The 22,617-nt window shown below is 60.0% G+C and overlaps 3 protein-coding genes across 3 annotated transcripts; 2 read left to right on the top strand and 1 right to left on the bottom strand.

Moving 5' to 3' along the window:
* The first annotated feature begins 950 nt into the window (after positions 1-950).
* On the top strand, positions 951-7,238 carry VWCE (von Willebrand factor C and EGF domains). The gene is made up of 20 exons (XM_065066388.1): positions 951-1,285; positions 1,867-1,961; positions 2,041-2,130; positions 2,334-2,462; positions 2,556-2,672; positions 2,743-2,859; positions 3,046-3,174; positions 3,252-3,553; positions 3,624-3,717; positions 3,784-3,866; positions 4,035-4,122; positions 4,225-4,310; positions 4,437-4,554; positions 5,008-5,093; positions 5,264-5,360; positions 5,864-5,946; positions 6,114-6,204; positions 6,293-6,375; positions 6,446-6,536; positions 6,660-7,238. Exons 1-20 carry the CDS (start codon positions 966-968, stop codon positions 7,001-7,003), a joined length of 2,643 nt encoding a protein of 880 aa, XP_064922460.1. The 5' UTR covers positions 951-965; the 3' UTR covers positions 7,004-7,238.
* A 4,165-nt stretch (positions 7,239-11,403) lies between these two features.
* On the bottom strand, positions 11,404-14,194 carry LOC102093714 (pepsinogen A5). The gene is made up of 9 exons (XM_065066422.1): positions 13,942-14,194; positions 13,577-13,724; positions 13,161-13,278; positions 12,855-12,973; positions 12,558-12,757; positions 12,286-12,402; positions 12,051-12,189; positions 11,759-11,851; positions 11,404-11,680 (listed from the first exon to the last, which is right to left on the bottom strand). Exons 1-9 carry the CDS (start codon positions 13,995-13,997, stop codon positions 11,531-11,533), a joined length of 1,140 nt encoding a protein of 379 aa, XP_064922494.1. The 5' UTR covers positions 13,998-14,194; the 3' UTR covers positions 11,404-11,530.
* Positions 14,195-18,344: 4,150 nt separating this feature from the next.
* On the top strand, positions 18,345-21,102 carry LOC135579675 (pepsin A-like). The gene is made up of 9 exons (XM_065066437.1): positions 18,345-18,485; positions 18,703-18,850; positions 19,189-19,306; positions 19,494-19,612; positions 19,718-19,917; positions 20,073-20,189; positions 20,286-20,424; positions 20,624-20,716; positions 20,795-21,102. Exons 1-9 carry the CDS (start codon positions 18,430-18,432, stop codon positions 20,942-20,944), a joined length of 1,140 nt encoding a protein of 379 aa, XP_064922509.1. The 5' UTR covers positions 18,345-18,429; the 3' UTR covers positions 20,945-21,102.
* Positions 21,103-22,617: the final 1,515 nt, after the last annotated feature.

Below are 22,617 nucleotides of genomic sequence, written 5' to 3'. Positions count from 1 at the left end.
CAGGGATGTTTGGGCTCCGTGTCCCCTGCCCTGAGTTGCTCAGTTCTCTGGCTTCTCCCCAAAATGTTGGGGTCACAGGGAGCACCCCAGCCCAGTAAAACTGGGGGTACTGGTGCTGATGTGATGCTGGCAGCCCCCTCCCCGTTTTTTTTAATGCAAAAAGCCTCTTGCGTCTGCATTAGAAATGGGTGTTGGTCATGGGCCACTGACTACACTCCAGCACTGGTGGTCACGTCCTCCCCAGACGGGTGTCCTGGTGTCCACCCGCAGGGCTGCACCGGGGGTCCTGCACCCCTGGAATTGGCTGTGCCCACCCCAGCACCCCGTAACACTGACTTTCTAAGTGTGTGTGGGGGGGGTGACAGTGCTGGGGGTGATGCCGGGTCCTGCCTGGAGGGGACTTTGTGGGGGGACCCCAACCCTTGGTCTGGGGTGTATTTTGGGAAGGGAAATTCCCCCTGGGGTGTGAGCAGGAGGCTGCAGGGATCCCCCCAGCCCTGCGCCAGCCCTTTGCTCCCTGGGATCAATCATTTACCCACTGTGATCTTCGCTTTGGCCCCCGGCCCGGGGGGGCGGTTTGAGGTGTGGAGGGGGGGGGGGTTGGCTTTGGAGGGGGCGGTTTGGCTTGGGGGGATGACATTGCACCTCGCAGCGGGGTGACACTGTGGTGTGGGTGCCCTGGAGCATCCTGCACCCCTCTCCTTGCTGGGTGCCCCCCACCATCCTGGGTGCGCCCCACCATCCTGGGTGTGCCACCCCCCCATCCGGGCTCCACTTTGGCCCCTTTATCTGGGGGGGGCCCTGTGCAGGGCTGGGAAGGCGGCCCGGAGGAGGAGGAGGAGGAGGAGGGGAGAGGCCATGCCGGAGCTTTGCCAGATGTGGGAAAGGAGAGAAGGGGGGGGACACACACGCTTTCCGTCACATTGGGACCCCCCCCATCATCCTAAAGCCCCCGCCCCCCCGAGATGCAGCCCCTCGTCTGCCAGAGCCCCCCAGCTTTGGGGGAGCGTCCCCGGGCAGGGTGTCCCCGCGACGGGGGGGTGGAGAGCGAGTGTCCCCCGCAGCTCCCCCTCTGCACCCCCCGCGTTGTTCTGGGCGGGAGGAGGAGGAGCGGGGCCAAGGGCCGGCGGGCAGGGAGCGGGCAGGAGAGCAGGCAGGGGCTGGAACCATCTGTCATGCTGGCGGAGCTGCTCTTCCAGGCTGCCTGTGTGTCCCTGTTGCTCTCGGGGGGCCAGGGCAGGGTGTACCCCGGGAGGAAGAAGCCGCCCAGCTTTGCCGTGGAGAGGTAGCCCGAGTTTCCTCCCCCCTTCCCTTTTCCTTCTCCCCGACTACACGTGGGGACGGTGCCGAGCTCTGGCCATCTGTCCCCTCGGCTGCCTTCGGGGCTCCGGCCGCACCCCCCATCCCGGCGGGAGGGGCTGGTACCCCGTGTGTCCCCCCTCTGCCCTGGGTGGCCGGGATGAGCAGAGTGACCCTCGCAGGAGTCCCGCCCCCGCACCCCCGTCCTGCTCCCCGCATCCACATCCTGCTCCCCGCATCCTTGTCCCGCTCCCCACATCCCTGTCCTGCTCCCCGCATCCTTGTCCTGCTCCCCGTGTGCTGCTGGGGACGTTTACCCCTGTCCCCATGTACTGGGGTGTCCGGGCTGGCTGGGACACGGTTCTGTCCCACCTTGTTTTGGGGTCACACCGCACCCCGGTTTGCCCTCCACCTGCATCCCCATTCTGCCACCCGGCTGCGAACACGTCGTGTGTCCCCCTGTCCCCGTGGTTCCCGGGGCGGAGGCTCCCCCGGGACCTTTGCTCCCTGCCCGGGGAGCTGGGGACGCGGTGGCCTCAGTCCCTTGTCCGTCCGTCTGTCCCGCAGGCGCCGCGTGGGGCCCCACGTCTGCTTCTCGGGCTTCGGCAGCGGATGTTGCCCGGGGTGGATGCTGTCCCCGGGCAGCGGGCAGTGCACCCTGCGTGAGTACGGGCTCTGGGGACACGGGGACAAGCAGGGGGCCCTGTCCCCCTGACGGCCGCCTGTCCCCGCTCCCCGCAGCGCTTTGCTCCTTCGGCTGCGGCAGCGGCTTGTGCATCGCCCCCAACCTCTGCTCCTGCCCGGATGGGGAGCAGGGCATCACCTGCCCAGGTACCCCCCCGCCCCGAGACCCCCGGGCTGTCCTGGCAGGGGCCATCGCTCCTTGTCACCTCGCCCTGCGGCATCGCCCGGTGCCATCCCCTTCCCTGGCAGGGACGCCCTCAGGGGAGGGCGCATCCTTGAGGATGCAGGGAGGGGTGAGTGGGCCCTGGGGTGACATCGGTGTCCCTGCGGATCCCCTGTCCCTCTTCCAGAGCCACCGGGGACGTGCGGGGAGTACGGCTGCGACCTGTCCTGTAACCACGGCGGCTGCCAGGAGGTGGCCCGCGTCTGTCCCCTCGGCTTCTCCATGGTGGAGACACCCAACGGCATCCGCTGCACCGGTGAGCCGGGCTGGGGAGGTCCCGCTGGGCCGGCAGGGGGGTGTCCCGGTGGCGGTGACCCCCCCATTTCCAGCTGTCCCCTCTCTCCCCCAGACATCAACGAGTGCCTGAGCGCTGCCTGCGAGGGTCTGTGTGTCAACACCGAGGGCGGCTTCGTCTGCGAGTGCGGCCCTGGGATGCAGCTCTCCGCCGACCGCCACAGCTGCCAGGGTGCGGGGGCCGGGGGTGGCGGGGGGACAAGCGGGGGCCACTGATGCTCAGCCTGTGTCCCCCCGCTCAGATACAGACGAGTGCCTGGCCACGCCGTGCCAGCACCGCTGCAAGAACAGCATCGGCAGCTACCGCTGCTCCTGCCGGCCCGGCTACCACCTCCACGGGAACCGGCACTCCTGCGTGGGTGAGCACCGCGACCCCCCTTAGCCCCCCTCGCGCCACGAAAGCCAGGGGACAGAGGTGACGGTTGAGCCCATCCGGAGGGTGCTGTCACCTTGTCCTCATCCTGGAGGGGGTGGCTCGGTGCCGCTTCCCGGGGTGGCGGCACCTCCTGCCCGGCCGCTGACAAGTCCCCGTGTCCCCCCCCGAGATGTCAACGAATGCCGGTGGGCGGGCGAGCGCCGAGCCTGCCAGCACTCCTGCCACAACACCCCGGGCAGCTTCCTCTGCTCCTGCCGCCCCGGGTACCGCCTCAGCGGCGACAGGGTCTCCTGCGAAGGTACCGGGGTCCCCCTGCGGGCAGGGACGCCCCGAATCCCCGCCTGCCCTCGGTGACGTCTGTTCCTTCCCTTCCAGGTTACCCCAAATCCATCCTGGCCCCGTCGCCCATCCTGCAGTCCCTGCAGCATCCACCCACCCTCCTCCTGCTTCCTCCCGGCTCGGGGGGTCCCCTCCTTGTCCCCAGGGGGTCCCCTTCACCCCACTTCCCTGCTGCAGCTCCTGGGACCCAAATCCCCCCCTCCTCCCCGGCCACCCCGCGGGCGGTAGGACCCCCCGGTACCGCCACCCCATCGTCCCCCCACTGCTGGCACCGGGGGGCTCCGCGGGAGGCCGGCACTCGCTGGACAGAACCGGGATGCCGGAGCTGCACCTGCCAGGTGAGCCCCCCCATGTCCCCCCCACGGCTCCAGTACGACGTGGGGCTGAACTGGTGTGTGCCCTTCGCAGGGGGGGCGAGTTCTGTGCGAAGCCGTGAGCTGCCCCGTCCGCTGCTCCCACCCGCTGCCCCCCCCGGCCGGGGGCTGCTGCCCCAGCTGCGCAGGTGAGCCCTGGACCCCCCCCAATCCCCGCTGCCCGGATGGCCCCCCCTGACCCCCCTGCTTTGCAGGCTGCCTGTACGAGGGGGTGTCCCGGGCCGAGGGCGATGTTTTCAGCCCATCCGATGAGAATTGCACTGTCTGCGTCTGTCTGGTGAGCCCCCATCGTCCCGGGGGGGGCAGCAGCATCCCGCGGGGGGAGCATCCCCCTGCATCCCTGCTCAGCCATGAGCTCCGGGGTGATGGCGCGGGACGTGCTGGGGTGGGTGATACCCCAGTGTCACCCCCCGGCCGCCCCGTGACCCCCCCGCTCTGCTCGCAGTCTGGGAACATCTCCTGCATCTCCCCCGAGTGCCCCCCCGGCTCCTGCCCCAGCCCCTCGCCCACGGACTGCTGCTCCTGCCAGCCAGGTGCGTCCCCGGGACCCCCAAATCTGAGGTGGGGGGAGCCCAGGGGATGGGTTTTGGGGATGGGGGTCTTGCCTCCAGCCCCACTGTCTTTCTTCTCCCCAGCAAAATGCAGTTTTCGGGGCCGCACGTATGCGCATGGTGCCCGGTTCAGCCTGGACGGGGATGATTGCACCACCTGCATCTGCCGGGTTGGTCCCGGGGGGCTGGGGGGGTCCCCAGTGATGCTCCAGGCCCCCACATGCCATCCTGCTGCTGCGGGGAGCCAGGCTTTGCTGGGAGCTGAGGCAGGAGCTGACGTGTCCCCGTGTCCCCAGGGCGGTGAGGTGGAGTGCTCCTTCGCCCCCTGTCCCATGCTGGACTGTCCCCAGCACCAGCGTCACCTGGGCCCCGGGCAGTGCTGTGTCACCTGCCGGGACCCTCCTGCCCCCACTGGTGAGCCCGCGCTGGGGGACAGCTGGGGACAGGGAAAGTGGGATGGGGGGACAGCTGGGGGTCAGGAGTCATGGGACTTGGGGGACACTTGGGGGATGGGGAGAGAAAGATGTTGGAGAAGCCTGGGGACAGGTAGAGGGGGACGTGGGGGACAGTGAGGATGGAGCAGGGGACACCTGGGGACGGGCAGGGCGGGATGGGGGGGACAGCTGGGGATGGGGAGGTCGGGAATATGTGGGCACAAGGAGAGTGGGGTGTGTGTGACAGCTGGGGACAAGGAGGATGGGATGCAGGGGACACTTGGGGACGAGCAGGGGACGTGGGGAGCTGGATGTGGGTGCATGGGGACTGGCAGGGGACTGGGAGGGCTGCACAGGGGTTTGGAGGTGGGGAGGGGGCACAGGATGGCACCTGAAGGGCTTGGGGTCCCCATGTCCCCTTCTGTCCCCACAGGTTGCTCCGTGGATGACAACGGGGTGGCGTTTCCCGTGGGACAGATCTGGTCTCCGGGCGATCCCTGTGAGTTGTGCATCTGCCAGGTGAATGAGAACCTGCTCTGCTTCACCCCCTGCCTGCCCCCAGCCCCAGCTCCTGTCCCCTGTCCCTTGGGCTGCTGGTGGCCGTGGTCCCCGGCAGCTCCCCGGCTCCGTGAGCTCCGAACACGGTGGTTCGGGGCAGCCCGAGGTCTCTGGCAAGTGTTTCCCCGCAGGCGGACGGGTCGGTGAGCTGCCAGCGCACGGACTGCGTGGAGACCTGTCCCTATCCCATCCGCACCCCCGGGCAGTGCTGCCCCGACTGCTCCGCAGGTGACAAGTGCTGGGGGCACTGTGTCCCCGCTCTGTCCCCTCTGTGTCCCCTCTGCATCGCTCCTGCACCCCCTGCGTCCCCCAGGCATCCCCTCTGTGTCCCTCTGCGTCCCCTCTGCATCCCCTGCATCCCTCTTGCATCCCTTCTGTCCCCTCTGAATCCCTCCTGCATCCCCTTCCTGCAATCCCAGGCAGGATCAGACCCAGCAAGTCTGGGCTTAAGCAGAGAGCAATCCTGAGGGGTCCCCAAGCCACCTGGTGACCCACGTTGCGCCAGAGGAGGTTGAGGTTGGATCTGGGGAACAATTTCTTCCCCAAAGGGCTGTGGGGCATTGGAACAGGCTGCCCAGGGCAGTGCTGGAGTCACCATCTCCGGAGAGTTGGACAGACAGACATGAGGTTCTCAGGACATGGGGCAGTGCCAGGGGTGGGGGAATGGGTGGACTCAATGGTCTTGAGGGGCTTTTCCACCCACAATGATTGTGTGATTCTGTGATTCTCAGGCTGCACCTATATGGGCCGGATCTTCTACAACAACGAGACCTTCCCCTCCGTGCTCGACCCCTGTCTCAGCTGCATCTGCCTGGTGAGGGCTGCACCGGGCACCGCCAGATGTTTCCATCTCCTGCCCCGTGAGATGAACCCCAGTTTGTTCCTCCCTTGCAGGAAAAAGCTCTTGGGAATTTCGGGGCTGCCCCCCTCACCTTTTCCCCACCCCGGCGGGGCTCTGACGCCCTTGTGTCTCTCTCGCAGCTGGGCTCGGTGGCCTGCTCGCCCGTGGACTGTGCCATCTTCTGCACCTACCCCTTCCACCCCGAGGGCGAGTGCTGCCCCGTCTGTAACGGTAGGAGCCGAGGGGGGAACCATGGGACCCTGTCCCGGCACCCTGTGATCCCCCCGCCCCAGGCTGAGTTGTGCTTTGCACCCCCCAGACTGCAACTACCAGGGTCGGAAGGTGGTGAATGGGCAGAGCTTCACCCCCGAGGGACAGCCCTGTACCCGCTGCACCTGCCAGGTGACGGGGGGACCTGTGGGGTGACAGAGGGGACCGGGAGGGGGTGGCTGACCCCGCCTTTGCCCCCCAGCTCGGGGAGGTGAGCTGTGAGAAGAGGCTTTGTCCCCAGTCCTGCGCGGAGCCCCCCGCGCTGCCCGCTGCCTGCTGCCCCCCCTGCCCAGGTAACGGGGACACCAGGGACACTTGCAGACATCCCTGCCCTGGGGGACATGGCCACACTGTGGCCCCCACACAGGGTGGGGGGGTCCTGGGGGTGGGTGTTAACCAAAAACTTCTCTCATTAGCTGCAGATGTCCAGAGCAGCAACGTGTCCCTGTCCCCATCCCATGGGGACTCACACGGTGACACCCCACACCCCAGCCACCCGACATCCACCCGGCCCCCCCACTACCGCCTGGCCCAGCTCCTGCTCCCCAACACAACCCCCCACGCTCCCTCTATGAGGAGTGAAGGGGCTGGGGAGCCCCCCCTGACCACCCTGAGCCCCCCCAGAGACCCTCTGACCACCCTGAGCCCCCCCAATACCCCCTCTGAGGCCACGGCACCCCCAGGTCCCCGCAGCTCCAGCCCCAAGGATCAGGGACCCCCTGGGGACACAGAACCCTCTGCTGTGTCACCGGCTCCCTAGGACCCAGGTGACACAGGAGGAGGATGAGGATGGGGAGTGCAGGACCAGCAGGTCTGGCCAAGCAGGTCCCTCCGGGGGGGTGGGTGGCTGGGGAGGGGGTGCCAAGGAGACAAGGTGGGGTGGGGGATGCTCCTGGCCGGGCTGGGGTGTCCCAAGCCAGCCCCAAACTGCAGCATGTGCCCCTGGGAGGGGACAAAGTGCCACTCTGTCACCAATAAAGTCGCCCTGTTATTTATGTCCCGTCCCTCCTGTTCCATGAGCTGAACCCAGAACCCAGCTACAGGACTTTCCCTTGGGGTGGAAATTGGGATGAGTGGGCCCATGGGATGGGGCATCCACCACCTCTCTGGGCAACCTGGGCAGGCTCTCACCACCCTCCTGGGGAAGAATTTCTTCCTTATATCTCCTCTAAATCCACCACTTTTTTCAATTTAAAACCATCACTCCTTGTCCTATCACTACATTTTCCCTGGAGCCTTCTCCAGGCTGAACAACCCCAAGTCTCTCATCCCTTCCCCATGGGGAAGGTGCTCCAGCCCCATCACGGCTCTTCCCCGCAGAACTGGGACCAGCTGGGGGGTCAAACAGGGACTAGTCAAGGGGAAAGAGCAGCTCAGGATGGTTGAATGACGCCAAGGTCGCCCGTGCTGAGCTGCGTCAGAGGCACCCACGGGCTGGACCCGCGTCCCCGTCACAGCCCCACGTGCGGTTGATGCGGCTGCCGGCGCGGTCACCTTGTCCCAGCGCTCGCAGGAAAACAAAGCCGGACCCTGCGGTGACAACCTGGGGAGCGGTCTGCCCAGGGGCACCGTGCCGGCTGGGAAACCCTCCAGGCTAGTTTCACCCCAGGTGTAAATAATTAAAATATCAGGATAGGAGCTAAATTGCACCCAAGGAATGAATTTCAGATGAATGTGGTGGGATCTGATGGGAGAAAATGGATGAAACATTGAATTCTCTGGAGCAATAGGAAGGTTTGATGCATTCAGGTCAGGGTCTGGAAAGGACAAGGTCTTGGCTGACCCTCAATAATGGAAAATCTGGACCTGGCAGGAGGTCACAGCCTGAAAACCCCACATGGAGACTTGGCACTGCGGTCCCTCCAGCCTCGGGAGCCGGTCTGTGCCCCGGGAGCAGAGCCCGACCCCCCCTGGCTCCAAGCTCCTTTCAGGCAGTTCAGAGATCAGAAGGTTCTCAGCTCCTGTTCTCCAGCCGAACCCCCAGGTCCCTCAGCTGCTCCCATCGCACTTGGTCCCCAGTACTTCAATGTCCTTATGATGAGGGGCCCAAAACTGAACACAGGATTCAAGGGGGGACCTCACCAGTGCCCACTACAATGTCACAATCACTTCTCTAGTCCTGCTGGCCACACTATCCCTGATACAAGCCAGGATGCTGGTGGCCTTTTTGGCCACCTGGGCACACTGCTGGCTCGTGTTCAGCTTTCCAGCCGCTCTTCCCTGAGCCTGTAGAGTTCATGGCGTTGTTGCAACCTGAGTGCAGGACCTGGCACTTGGCCTTGTTAAACCTCATAAAATTGAGCTCAGCCCATCGATCCAGCTGATCCAGATCCCTCTGTATGGCCATCCCACCCTCCAGCAGATCAACACTCCCACCCAATTTGGTGTCATCTGCAAACTCACTGGGGGTGCACTCTGTCCCCTCATCCAGATCATTGGTAAAGAGATTAAACAGAACTGGCCCTCGTACTGAGCCCTGGGGACACCACTCGTGACCGGCCAACAGCTGGTTTGGCTCCGTTCACCACAACTCTTTGGGCCCGGCCATCCAGACAGTTCTTTACCCAACGAAGAGGATCCATCCAGGAGGTGCTGTGGAATACGGTGTCCAAGGCTTTGCTGAAGTCCAAGTACACAACGTCCACAGCCTTTCCCTCATCTACTAGACGGGTCACCTTGTCGTAGAAGGAGAAGGGGTTGGTCAAACAAGACCTGCCTGCTTCACTCCTGTGCAAGGCAGTGACACGTTGCGTTGAACATGAGTTCGGATAAGGAGCAGCCCTGAAAAGGGGACGATTCACTGCAAACACACAGAAAACATTTGTATGTTATCGGAGCTGAATGCTTGAGGATGGATCCGACAGCAGGGAAGCTGCCGTAGCCAGCTGCCTTGGGACCGCTCTGACAGGCTGTTAAATTGCATCTTTTCCTCCAAAAAGTGTGTGTGTGCACACAGGGAAAAGGCTTGTTCTTCTGTTTCCGCCAGCACACGCAGGTGTCACTGCCCCACAGGGACAGGTGACAGGGGGTGATCTGCTGGGGCTGCTGCAGAAATCTGGAACAGCTGCTGCAGAGCCCAGTGGTTTATAAGGGAGATTCAGAACTGGGGTTTACTGGGTTTGCCCAAATCTTGCTTGATTGCCTTGTGCTGGGAGCCCTTTGCATTTCAGGTGCTGAATTCTTCCTGAGAGCAAGAGCTGGGCTTTGGGGACTGAAGTCTGGGCTCTTGTTTTTGAGTCTGATAAATTTTGTTTGCTTGGTTGTTTTCCAGAATATTAGACGAGATGAAAATGACAGGTTTTTTGAGAGCTGTTTGGCAATTTCAGGTGGTGGGTGTTTTGCTTGGTTTGTTTGTTTGTTTGGTTGGGTTTTTTTGTCTCTGCTGTGTCCCCTCTGCATCTCTGTGTCCTCTATGTATCTCTTGTGCCCCCTCTGTGTCCCATTCCTCTTGCATCCCATGCCTGCAACCCCAGGCAGGACCAGACCCAGTAAGTCTGGGCTTAAGCAGAGAGCTCTCCCAGGGGCTCCCCAAACCAGCTGGGGACCCCAAGGGTAGTACAAGCATGATGGGGACTGGTTGAGGGACCTGGGGGTTCAGCTGGAGAACAGGAGCTGAGGGGAGACCTTCTGATCTCTGAACTGCCTGGAAGGAGCTTGGAGCCAGGGGGGTCGGGCTCTGCTCCCCAGGAACAAGCGCCAGGAGCAGAGGAAACGGCCTCAAGTTGCGCCAGGGGAGGTTGAGGTTGGATCTGGGGAACAATTTCTTCCCCAAAGGGCTGTGGGGCATTGGAACAGGCTGCCCAGGGCAGTGCTGGAGTCACCATCCCTGGAGGGCTGAACAGACGGACATGATGTTCTCAGGACACGGGGCAGGGACAGGGGTGGGGGAATGGGTGGGCTCGATGATCTTGAAGGGCTTTTCCACCCAAAATGACTCTGTGATTCTCAGGCTGCACCTACATGGGCCAGATCCTCTATAACAGGGATGCCAACTCATTTTCACCAGTGGCCACATCAGCCTCGTTGTTGCCTTCAAAGGGCCAGATGTAATTTCAGGTTTCAGCCCACAGGCCTTGTGTTTACCACTCGCTTGTGTGCATTGCACTTCTTTTTCACCAACACTGTCTCATAACACAAAAGACATACTGGTTTTTCTCCTTGAAACACAAACATATATTCAGTTTCCCATCTACCCCTACCTTGCCTTCCTTGTGCGTCAGTCCTTCCCTTACTGGACATTTTGGGATTCAGATTGTTCTACCAAAGATGGATTGATGTGTCATCTAAGTAATAGACCAAGATGAACTTTAGGACCAGGTTAAATAACACTCAGCCCTCTCACACAGGCTCAGCTCTCCTTCAAAACCCTTTCCCGTACGGCAGAGCCGTGTCCATGGAGAACGGTGGAGAGTTCGAGTGGGGCCCTGGCTGCGGTTACAAAATGCAGTTTTTACTGGTACTTTTTAAAAATAACATGGAATTGCTAAAGATCCTGCATCTGGCCAATTTATCAAAAATTCGAATGAAGCGTTTGCCCAGTTAAGAGTACCCATTTAAGAGCAGCCCAACCCTGCGTAATTCTTGTCTGTCTTGTCTTGCAGTGCCCCAAAGCAGTCACTAGTGTCCCCATCAGTCTCACCTATTGCTCTTCTTGCACAGGCTCATCACTCTCTTGTACCTATGACCGCAGCTCCTGCAGCACAGTGTGTGTCACACACGCTGCACAGTGACCAGCGCTGGCAGGACCCGGGGACAAGGACCGGGGACAAGGAGCTCAGCATTGCCACCAGGTGGAAACAAAGTGCTGGGCTGGATGAAACGATGGCAGGCCAGGTGTGTGACAGTGTGATCCACACCAAGGAGACCTTCCCCCCCGTGCTCGACCCCTGTCTCAGCTGCATCTGCCTGGCGAGGGCTGCGCCGGGCACCGCCAGAGGTTTCCATCTCCTGCCCCGTGAGCTGAACCCCAGTTTGTTCCTCCCTTGCAGGGAGGAAAGCCATAGGGCTTTGTCTTAGGGGGGATCTGAGGTGAGTGGCCCAATGGGATGACAAGGAGGGAGTTTGTCCCCCCTGAGCAGAGTTTTGGGACAGGAGGGACATCCCCAGGGACGTGGTGGCAGCGCCACCCCTGTGCAAAGACACACAATGCTCATATGCTTTTTTACAGCTTTATTGTGGTTGGTGGCAGCAGCAAGAGGGGCCAGGGCCAGGGCCAGCTCTGCCAGCCACCAGGCTGGGGACAGCGGGTACAGCTGCCTGTCCCTGTCCCCAGCGCCGTGGTGTGCGCTCAGAGTAGGCGGGACAGCCCCACTTGGTTGGTGGCCCTGTTGAAGATGACGTAGTACTCGCGGATGAAGACGTCCCCGAGGATCCAGAGCTCGCCCGACTCGGTGGGGACACCCATGGATTGGAATCCAAGGCTGCAGGACCCTTGGCTCTGCACCAAAAAATACGCTGGGTACCAGTTCTGGACCCCCCGAGTCCCCCCAAGTCCCCTCCCCGGTGTGATGCTCACCTCGATCACGTAGGCGCGGGGCGGCACGGGGAATCTGTGGCCGTTGATGTGGAAGACGATGTCAGGCAGCGAAGAGACAGAGTCACAGCTGATCTGGAGGGGGACAGTGGCAGGTGGGGTCAGTGGCCACCCCGAGAGGCACCATGTGTCCCCAGGAGCAATGGGGACCATTGCACCATGTCCCAGGGATTGATGGTGACCAGTGCCCCATGGAGCAGTCCCAGGGTCCAGCGGGTCACCCCACAAAGCCACAGATGTCCCCAAATCCCTCTGTGCCCCCTCAGAGCCTCACATATCCCTCAGAGTCGGCGCCCAGGTCGGACATGGTAGCTTCGAAGGCTTTGTTGGACATGACCAGCAGTGAGGTGCCCGTGTCCACAATGGCCTGGCAGGTGTGGTCACAGCCGACCACATTGTCACCAAGGGAGACCCTGGGGAGAGGAGGACAGGGTGAGGGGCTGCATCCCCAAAAAACAGCATGTGGGGGTAAGGGGAGCCGCTGGGGCTGGGGGTTGTGCTGGGTCTACCTGTCCATGGTGATCTGCCAGTAGGTTTCGGCAGAGAGAGGGATCCATTTGATGCCAGTGAGGGTGTAGAGCGGGTCGATGCCACCAAAGAGGACAAAGCTGCCGCTCCTCCCATCCCTGTAAAGGGGGAGACATCAGGTGGGGGTCCCATCGCTTTGCTGCCATCATCCCCCACCAGGGCTGATGTTCCCAGGAGCCACTGGGCATCGCAGTGGCCAGAGCCCCGGTGGGAGGAGAACGGGAGGAAATCCTCCACTCTGGCCAGGACTTACCTGCTCAGGTAGACGGAGAAGAGGTCCATGGCCACCAGATGTTCTGCCATCATGTTGTCAAAGACGGGGGTGGCTCCGGCGGAGGCGAGGCTGGGGAAAGCCAGCCCCAGGATGCCATCGTAGGGGCAGTAGTAAAAGAAATCACCGGGTTCAGTCTCAGACAGCCCAAAGATCTGGTTGTGGACCTGAATGCCTGCAACCTGGTCGGGGAGATGAGGAGAGAGGGGGATGGTTGCATTTAAGTGGGTGGTTCCCTGCTCCTGTGGAATAGGGGGGTTGGTTTTCCCCCCGCCTTACGGTGACGGTGTCGTAGCCCAGGACGCCGGTCATGCTGCCAGTGCCATAGTAGATGGAGAGGCTTTCGTTGGTGCTGACAAAGGTGGAGGACTTTGTGGGGTTGAAATGGTTGTGGTCACCTGCGGGTATGGGAAGTATATGGTGACAGTCCATCCTGTCCTCGGAGACCAAGGATGACCCCCCCAGTGTTCCCACATCAACCCATGTCCCTTGAGAGAGACAGGGCAGAGCTGTCCTCCTCTCCCTGGCCTGCCATGGGCTTCCCCAGCATCGGCCCAGGTGGCCACGGGGCTACCAGACACCTACTGCAGGCCAGGCTTTTGCAGTAGATCGAGGGCACCCAGAGGTTGGAGGAGCCGGTGTCGAAGATGACGGTGAACTCCTGGGCTGGGGTGCCGATGGAGATGGTGCCGTAGTACTCGTTCTGGCAAAGCGAGGTGGGGAAGGCATTAGCCAGATGGGTAAGTGACTAGCGGGATGGATAGTGGGCTGGTGGATGGGGAAAGGGACTGATGGGATGGATAATGGGCTAGTAGGATCGTTAAGGGGCTGACAGGATGGATGCTGGGCTAGTGGGATGGGTGATGGGTTACAGGAATGGATAGAGGTCTGGTGGGTCAGGTAAGGGACTAGTGGATCAGGTAAGGGACTGGTGGGATGGATAATGGACTAGCAGGATGGGTAATGGGCCAGTGGCCCTGCGGGATGCATGGCGTGCTCACATCCAGGTAGTTGACCATGGGCTCGGAGGAGCCAAAGATGTTGAAGAACTTGGAGGCCGGGTTGTAGGGGTGCCGCTCCAGGAACTGCTCCAGCAAGCCGTTCTCCCGCAGCACCTGCCGCAGGGACTTCCCCCTCCTCAGAGGGATCCTGGGGACAGGGGACACCAGCTGTCACTGGGAACCGGCCAGGGGATGTGCCCTGGGGGGCCACCTTGTCCCCCAACCCTTCCTGTGGGACATGGGGACCATTCTTGCTGTATGGAGCTGCGCCCATGGCTGGGGGCTGCTGGTTGTCCCCATGTCCCTTCCTCATCACTCTCCCAGCGTGGCTGTCCCCATGGTCACCCTGATACCCTCGAACTCACCTGGTGACATGACAGTGGGCCAGGGCCACCAACGTGAGGAGCAGGAGCAGCTTCATGGTTGCCTTGTGCAAGCCAAGTGATGAAGTGAAGCAGCAGTTGTGCCACCGGCCCCTTATATACCAAACCCAGCTTGTTTGGCCAGCGGCCCCGATAAGAAAGGCAAACGGCTCTGGAGAGGTTATCACAACGTCCTTACGGGGGACAGGACAGGGGCCAGGACATCCAGCTCGTTGCTCTCCATCTCCCCCTGTGGTCAGAGCAGAGATGCTGGTGACAGCCTGGGGGAGAACCATAGAGAAAAATATTTAGTTTCTAGGGAATAATATTTATTTTCCCAACAGAAATATTTTCCAGTTGGATTTATCCTACCGGGGTGGCCACCACCGCTGCAGGGGGTGACATTTTTGCAAGCACCCTGGGGCACTTTGAACCATTCTTGTCGCACGGGGAGCCCCTTCCTGCAGCCCCGGGCTTGGTTTTGGGTCACAAAGGACCTTAAAGCTCATCCAGTCACCCCGTGCCATGAGCAGGGACATCTTCACCCAGACCACATTGCTCAATGCCCCATCCAACATGACCTTGAACCCTTCCAGGGATGGGGCATCCACCACCTCTCTGGGCAACCTGGGCAGGCTCTCACCACCCTCCTGGGGAAGAATTTCTTCCTTATATCTCATCTAAATGCATCACTTTTTTTCAATTTAAAACCATCACTCTTTGTCCTATCACTACATTTTCCCTGGAGCCTTCTCCAGGCTGAACAACCCCAAGTCTCTCATCCCTTCCCCATGGGGAAGGTGCTCCAGCCCCATCACGGCTCTTCCCCGCAGAACTGGGACCAGCTGGGGGGTCAAACAGGGACTAGTCAAGGGGAAAGAGCAGCTCAGGATGGTTGAATGACGCCAAGGTCGCCCGTGCTGAGCTGCGTCAGAGGCACCCACGGGCTGGACCCGCGTCCCCGTCACAGCCCCACGTGCGGTTGATGCGGCTGCCGGCGCGGTCACCTTGTCCCAGCGCTCGCAGGAAAACAAAGCCGGACCCTGCGGTGACAACCTGGGGAGCGGTCTGCCCAGGGGCACCGTGCCGGCTGGGAAACCCTCCAGGCTAGTTTCACCCCAGGTGTAAATAATTAAAATATCAGGATAGGAGCTAAATTGCACCCAAGGAATGAAATTCAGATGAACGTGGTGGGATCTGATGGGAGAAAATGGATGAAACATTGAATTCTCTGGAGCAAAAGGAAGGTTTGATGCATTCAGGTCGTGGTCTGGAAAGGACAAGGTCTTGGCTGACCCTCAATAATGGAAAATCTGGACCTGGCAGGAGGTCACAGCCTGAAAACCCCACATGGAGACTTGGCACTGCGGTCCCTCCAGCCTCGGGAGCCGGTCTGTGCCCCGGGAGCTGTGAACTGCCAAAAATCAGACATTAGACAATGGCAGTGACTTGCCATAGAATCCCAGAGTCATTTCGGTTGGAAGAGACCCTCAAGATCACCGAGTCCAGCCGTTATCCCACCCCTGAGAACCTCATGTCCGTCTGTCCAGCCCTCCAGGGCTGGTGACTCCAGCACTGCCCTGGGCAGCCTGTTCCAATGCCCCACAGCCATTTGGGGAAGAAATTGTTCCCCACATCCAACCTCAACCTCCCCTGGTGCAACTTGAGGCCGTTTCCTCTGCTCCTGGCGCTTGTTCCTGGGGAGCAGAGCCCGACCCCCCTGGCTCCAAGCTCCTTTCAGGCAGTTCAGAGATCAGAAGGTCTCTCCTCAGCTCCTGTTCTCCAGCTGAACTCCCAGGTCCATCAACCAGTCCCCATCATGCTTGGGCTCCACTTGGGGTCCCCAGGTGGTTTGGGGATCCCCTGGGAGAGCTCTCTGCTTAAGCCCAGACTTACTGGGTCTGGTCCTGCCCGGGGTTGCAGGCAGGGGATGCAAGTTCTGAATCTCCCTTATAAACCACTGGGCTCTGCAGCAGCTGTTCCAGATTTCTGCAGCAGCCCCAGCAGATCACCCCCTGTCACCTGTCCCTGTGGAGCAGTGACACCTGCGTGTGCTGGGGGAAACAGCAGAACAAGCCTTTTCCCTGTGTGCACACACACACTTTTTGGAGAAGAAATGCAATTTAACAGCCTGTCAGAGCAGTCCCAAGGCAGCTGGCTACGGCAGCTTCCCTGCTGTCGGATCCATCCTCAAGCATTCAGCTCCGATAACATACAAATGTTTTCTGTGTGTTTGCAGTGAATCGTCCCCTTTTCAGGGCTGCTCCTTATCCGAACTCATGTTCAACGCAACGTGTCACTGCCTTGCACAGGAGTGAAGCAGGCAGGTCTTGTTTGACCAACCCCTTCTCCTTCTACGACAAGGTGACCCGTCTAGTAGATGAGGGAAAGGCTGTGGACGTTGTGTACTTGGACTTCAGCAAAGCCTTGGACACCGTATCCCACAGCACCTCCTGGATGGATCCTCTTCGTTGGGTAAAGAACTGTCTGGATGGCCGGGCCCAAAGAGTTGTGGTGAACGGAGCCAAACCAGCTGTTGGCCGGTCACGAGTGGTGTCCCCAGGGCTCAGTACGGGGGCCAGTTCTGTTTAATCTCTTTACCAATGATCTGGATGAGGGGACAGAGTGCACCCCCAGTGAGTTTGCAGATGACACCAAATTGGGTGGGAGTGTTGATCTGCTGGAGGGTGGGATGGCCATACAGAGGGATCTGGATCAGCTGGATCGATGGGCTGAGCTCAATTTTATGAGGTTTAACAAGGCCAAGTGCCAGGTCCTGCACTCAGGTTGCAACAATGCCATGAACTCTACAGGCTCAGGGAAGAGCGGCTGGAAAGCTGAACACGAGCCAGCAGTGTGCCCAGGTGGCCAAAAAGGCCACCAGCATCCTGGCTTGTATCAGGGATAGTGTGGCCAGCAGGACTAGAGAAGTGATTGTGACATTGTAGTCGGCACTGGTGAGGTCCCCCCTTGAATCCTGTGTTCAGTTTTGGGACCCTCATCATAAGGACATTGAAGTACTGGGGACCAAGTGCGATGGGAGCAGCTGAGGGACCTGGGGGTTCGGCTGGAGAACAGGAGCTGAGAACCTTCTGATCTCTGAACTGCCTGAAAGGAGCTTGGAGCCAGGGGGGGTCGGGCTCTGCTCCCGGGGCACAGACCGGCTCCCGAGGCTGGAGGGACCGCAGTGCCAAGTCTCCATGTGGGGTTTTCAGGCTGTGACCTCCTGCCAGGTCCAGATTTTCCATTATTGAGGGTCAGCCAAGACCTTGTCCTTTCCAGACCACGACCTGAATGCATCAAACCTTCCTTTTGCTCCAGAGAATTCAATGTTTCATCCATTTTCTCCCATCAGATCCCACCACGTTCATCTGAATTTCATTCCTTGGGTGCAATTTAGCTCCTATCCTGATATTTTAATTATTTACACCTGGGGTGAAACTAGCCTGGAGGGTTTCCCAGCCGGCACGGTGCCCCTGGGCAGACCGCTCCCCAGGTTGTCACCGCAGGGTCCGGCTTTGTTTTCCTGCGAGCGCTGGGACAAGGTGACCGCGCCGGCAGCCGCATCAACCGCACGTGGGGCTGTGACGGGGACGCGGGTCCAGCCCGTGGGTGCCTCTGACGCAGCTCAGCACGGGCGACCTTGGCGTCATTCAACCATCCTGAGCTGCTCTTTCCCCTTGACTAGTCCCTGTTTGACCCCCCAGCTGGTCCCAGTTCTGCGGGGAAGAGCCGTGATGGGGCTGGAGCACCTTCCCCATGGGGAAGGGATGAGAGACTTGGGGTTGTTCAGCCTGGAGAAGGCTCCAGGGAAAATGTAGTGATAGGACAAGGAGTGATGGTTTTAAATTGAAAAAAGTTGTGGATTTAGAGGAGATATAAGGAAGAAATTCTTCCCCAGGAGGGTGGTGAGAGCCTGCCCAGGTTGCCCAGAGAGGTGGTGGATGCCCCATCCCTGGAAGGGTTCAAGGTCATGTTGGATGGGGCATTGAGCAATGTGGTCTGGGTGAAGATGTCCCTGCTCATGGCAGGGGGTGACTGGATGAGCTTTAAGGTCCTTTGTGACCCAAAACCAAGCCCGGGGCTGCAGGAAGGGGTTCCCCGTGCGACAAGAACGGTTCAAAGTGCCCCAGGGTGCTTGCAAAAATGTCACCCCCTGCAGCGGTGGTGGCCACCCCCGTAGGATAAAGCCAACTGGAAAATATTTCTGTCGGGAAAATAAATATTATTCCCTGGAAACTAAATATTTTTCTCTATGGTTCTCCCCCAGGCTGTCACCAGCATCTCTGCTCTGACCCTGGGGAAGATGGAGAGCCCCGAGCTGGATGTCCTGGCCCCTGTCCTGTCCCCCGTAAGGACATTGTGATAACCTCTCCAGAGCCGTTTGCCTTTCTTATCGGGGCCGCTGGCCAAACAAGCTGGGTTTGGTATATAAGGGGCCGGTGGCACAACTGCTGCTTCACTTCATCACTTGGCTTGCACAAGGCAACCATGAAGCTGCTCCTGCTCCTCACGTTGGTGGCCCTGGCCCACTGTCATGTCACCAGGTGAGTTCGAGGGTATCAGGGTGACCATGGGGACAGCCACGCTGGGAGAGTGATGAGGAAGGGACATGGGGACAACCAGCAGCCCCCAGCCGTGGGCGCAGCTCCATACAGCAAGAATGGTCCCCATGTCCCACAGGAAGGGTTGGGGGACAAGGTGGCCCCCCAGGGCACATCCCCTGGCCAGTTCCCAGTGACAGCTGGTGTCCCCTGTCCCCAGGATCCCTCTGAGGAGGGGGAAGTCCCTGCGGCAGGTGCTGCGGGAGAACGGCTTGCTGGAGCAGTTCCTGGAGCAGCACCCCTACAACCCGGCCGCCAAGTTCCTCAACATATTTGGTTCCTCTGAGCCCATGGTCAACTACCTGGATGTGAGCACGCCAGGCATCCCGCAGGGCCACTGGCCCATTACCCATCATGCTAGCCCCTTGCCTGACCCACCGGCCCCTTGCTGATCCTGCTTGCCCCTTATGTGACTCACTAGCCCCATAATTGTCTGCCTAGTCCCTTACCTGATCCAGTAGACCCTTACTGATCCCACTTGCCCCTTACCTGACTCAGCAGCCCCTTACCCATTCCTCTAACCCATCACCCATCCTGCTAGCCACTTACCCTTCCTGCTCGCTCCTTACCTGACCCGCTAGCTTCTTCTCCATCCTGCTAGCCTCTTACCCATCTGGCTAATACCTTCCCCACCTCGCTTTGCCAGAACGAGTACTACGGCACCATCTCCATTGGCACCCCCATCCAGGAGTTCACCGTCATCTTCGACACCGGCTCCTCCAACCTCTGGGTGCCCTCGATCTACTGCAAAAGCCTGGCCTGCAGTAGGTGTCTGGTAGCCCCGTGGCCACCTGGGCTGATGCTGGGGAAGCCCATGGCAGGGCAGGGAGAGGAGGACAGCTCTGCCCTGTCTCTCTCAAGGGACACGGGTTGATGTGGGAACACTGGGGGGGTCACCCTTGGTCCCCGAGGACAGGATGGACTGTCACCATATACTTCCCATACCCGCAGGTGACCACAACCGTTTCAACCCCACAAAGTCCTCCACCTTTGTCAGCACCAACGAAAGCCTCTCCATCTTCTATGGCACTGGCAGCATGACCGGCGTCCTGGGCTACGACACCGTCACCGTAAGGCGGGGGAAAACCAACCCCCCTATTCCACAGGAGCAGGGATATCATGGAACCACCCACTCAAATGCAACCATGCCCCTCTCTCCTCATCTCCCCGACCAGGTTGCAGACATTCAGGTCCACAACCAGATCTTCGGGCTGTCTGAGACTGAACCCGGCTTTTCCTTTTACTACTCCCCCTTCGATGGCATCCTGGGGCTGGCTTTCCCCAGCCTCGCCTCCTCCGGAGCCACCCCCGTCTTTGACAACATGATGGCAGAACATCTGGTGGCCAGGGACCTCTTCTCCGTCTACCTGAGCAGGTAAGTCCTGGCCAGAGTGGAGGATTTCCTCCCGTTCTCCTCCCACCGGGGCTCTGGCCACTGCAATGCCCAGTGGCTCCTGGGAACATCAGCCCTGGTGGGGGATGATGGCAGCAAAGCGATGGGACCCCCACCTGATGTCTCCCCCTTTACAGGGATGGGAGGAGCGGCAGCTTTGTCCTCTTTGGTGGCATCGACCCGCTCTACACCCTCACTGGCATCAAATGGATCCCTCTCTCTGCCGAAACCTACTGGCAGATCACCATGGACAGGTAGACCCAGCACAACCCCCAGCCCCAGCGGCTCTCCTTGCCCCCACACGTTGTTTTTTGGGGATGCAGCCCCTTACCCTGTCCTCCTCTCCCCAGGGTCTCCCTTGATGACAATGTGGTCGCCTGTGACCACACCTGCCAGGCCATTGTGGACACGGGCACCTCGCTGATCGCCATGCCGAACAAAGCCTTCGAAGCCACCATGTCCAACCTGGGCGCCAACTCTGAGGGATATGTGAGGCTCTGAGGGGGCACAGAGGGCTTTGGGGACATCTGTGGCTTTGTGGGGTGACCAGCTGGACCCTGGGACTGCTCCATGGGGCACTGGTCACCATCAATCCCTGGGACATGGTGCAATGGTCCCCATTGCTCCTGGGGACACATGGTGCCTCTCAGGGTGGCCACTGACCCCACCTGCCACTGTCCCCCTCCAGATCAGCTGTGACTCTGTCTCTTCGCTGCCTGACATCGTCTTCCACATCAACGGCCACAGATTCCCCGTGCCGCCCCGCGCCTACGTGATCGAGGTGAGCATCACACCGGGGAGGGGACTTGGGGGGACTCGGGGGGTCCAGAACTGGTACCCAGCGTATTTTTTGGTGCAGAGCCAAGGGTCCTGCAGCCTTGGATTCCAATCCATGGGTGTCCCCACCGAGTCGGGCGAGCTCTGGATCCTCGGGGACGTCTTCATCCGCGAGTACTACGTCATCTTCAACAGGGCCACCAACCAAGTGGGGCTGTCCCGCCTGCTCTGAGCGCACACCACGGCGCTGGGGACAGGGACAGGCAGCTGTTCCCTCTGTCCACGCTGTCCCCAGCCTGGTGGCTGGCAGAGCTGGCCCTGTCCCTGGCCCCTCTTGCTGCTGCCACCAACCACAATAAAGCTGTAAAAAAGCATATGAGCATTGTGTGTCTTTGCACAGGGCTGGCGCTGCCACCACGTCCCTGGGGATGTCCCTCCTGTCCCAAAACCCTGCTCAGGGGGGACAAACTCCCTCCTTGTCATCCCATTGGGCCACTCACCTCAGATCCCCCCTAAGACAAAGCCCTATGGCTTTCCTCCCTGCAAGGGAGGAACAAACTGGGGTTCGGCTCACGGGGCAGGAGATGGAAACCTCTGGCGGTGCCCGGCGCAGCCCTCGCCAGGCAGATGCAGCTGAGACAGGGGTCGAGCACGGGGGGGAAGGTCTCCTTGGTGTGGATCACACTGTCACACACCTGGCCTGCCATCGTTTCATCCAGCCCAGCACTTTGTTTCCACCTGGTGGCAATGCTGAGCTCCTTGTCCCCGGTCCTTGTCCCCGGGTCCTGCCAGCGCTGGTCACTGTGCAGCGTGTGTGACACACACTGTGCTGCAGGAGCTGCGGTCATAGGTACAAGAGAGTGATGAGCCTGTGCAAGAAGAGCAATAGGTGAGACTGATGGGGACACTAGTGACTGCTTTGGGGCACTGCAAGACAAGACAGACAAGAATTACGCAGGGTTGGGCTGCTCTTAAATGGGTACTCCCAACTGGGCAAACACTTCATTCGATTTTTTGATAAATTGGCCAGATGCAGGATCTTTAGCAATTCCATGTTATTTTTAAAAAGTACCAGTAAAAACTACATTTTGTAACCGCAGCCAGGGCCCCACTCGAACTCTCCACCGTTCTCCATGGACACGGCTCTGCCGTACGGGAAAGGGTTTTGAAGGAGAGCTGAGCCTGTGTGAGAGGGCTGAGTGTTATTTAACCTGGTCCTAAAGTTCATCTTGGTCTATTACTTAGATGACACATCAATCCATCTTTGGTAGAACAATCTGAATCCCAAAATGTCCAGTAAGGGAAGGACTGATGCAGAAGGAAGGCAAGGTAGTGGTAGATGGGAAACTGAATATATGTTTGTGTTTCAAGGAGAAAAACCAGTATGTCTTTTGTATTATGAGACAGCGTTGGTGAAAAAGAAGTGCAATGCACACAAGCGAGTGGTAAACACAAGGCCTGTGGACTGAAACCTGAAATTACATCTGGCCCTTTGAAGGCAACCACGAGGCTGATGTGGCCACTGGTGAAAATGAGTTGGCATCCCTGTTATAGAGGATCTGGCCCATGTAGGTGCAGCCTGAGAATCACAGAGTCATTTTGGGTGGAAAAGCCCTTCAAGATCATCGAGCCCACCCATTCCCCCACCCCTGTCCCTGCCCCATGTGCTGAGAACATCATGTCCGTCTGTCCAGCCCTCCAGGGATGGTGATCAAAAAATCGAATGAAGTGTTTGCCCAGTTGGGAGTACCCATTTAAGAGCAGCCCAACCCTGCGTAATTCTTGTCTGTCTTGTCTTGCAGTGCCCCAAAGCAGTCACTAGTGTCCCCATCAGTCTCACCTATTGCTCTTCTTGCACAGGCTCATCACTCTCTTGTACCTATGACCGCAGCTCCTGCAGCACAG

The sequence above is a fragment of the Columba livia genome, chromosome 5, assembly GCF_036013475.1.
Source record: "Columba livia isolate bColLiv1 breed racing homer chromosome 5, bColLiv1.pat.W.v2, whole genome shotgun sequence".
NCBI classification, from domain to species: domain Eukaryota; kingdom Metazoa; phylum Chordata; class Aves; order Columbiformes; family Columbidae; genus Columba; species Columba livia.
Note: the sequence above shows the minus strand (reverse complement) of the source record. Positions and strands in the feature narration are given on the sequence as shown.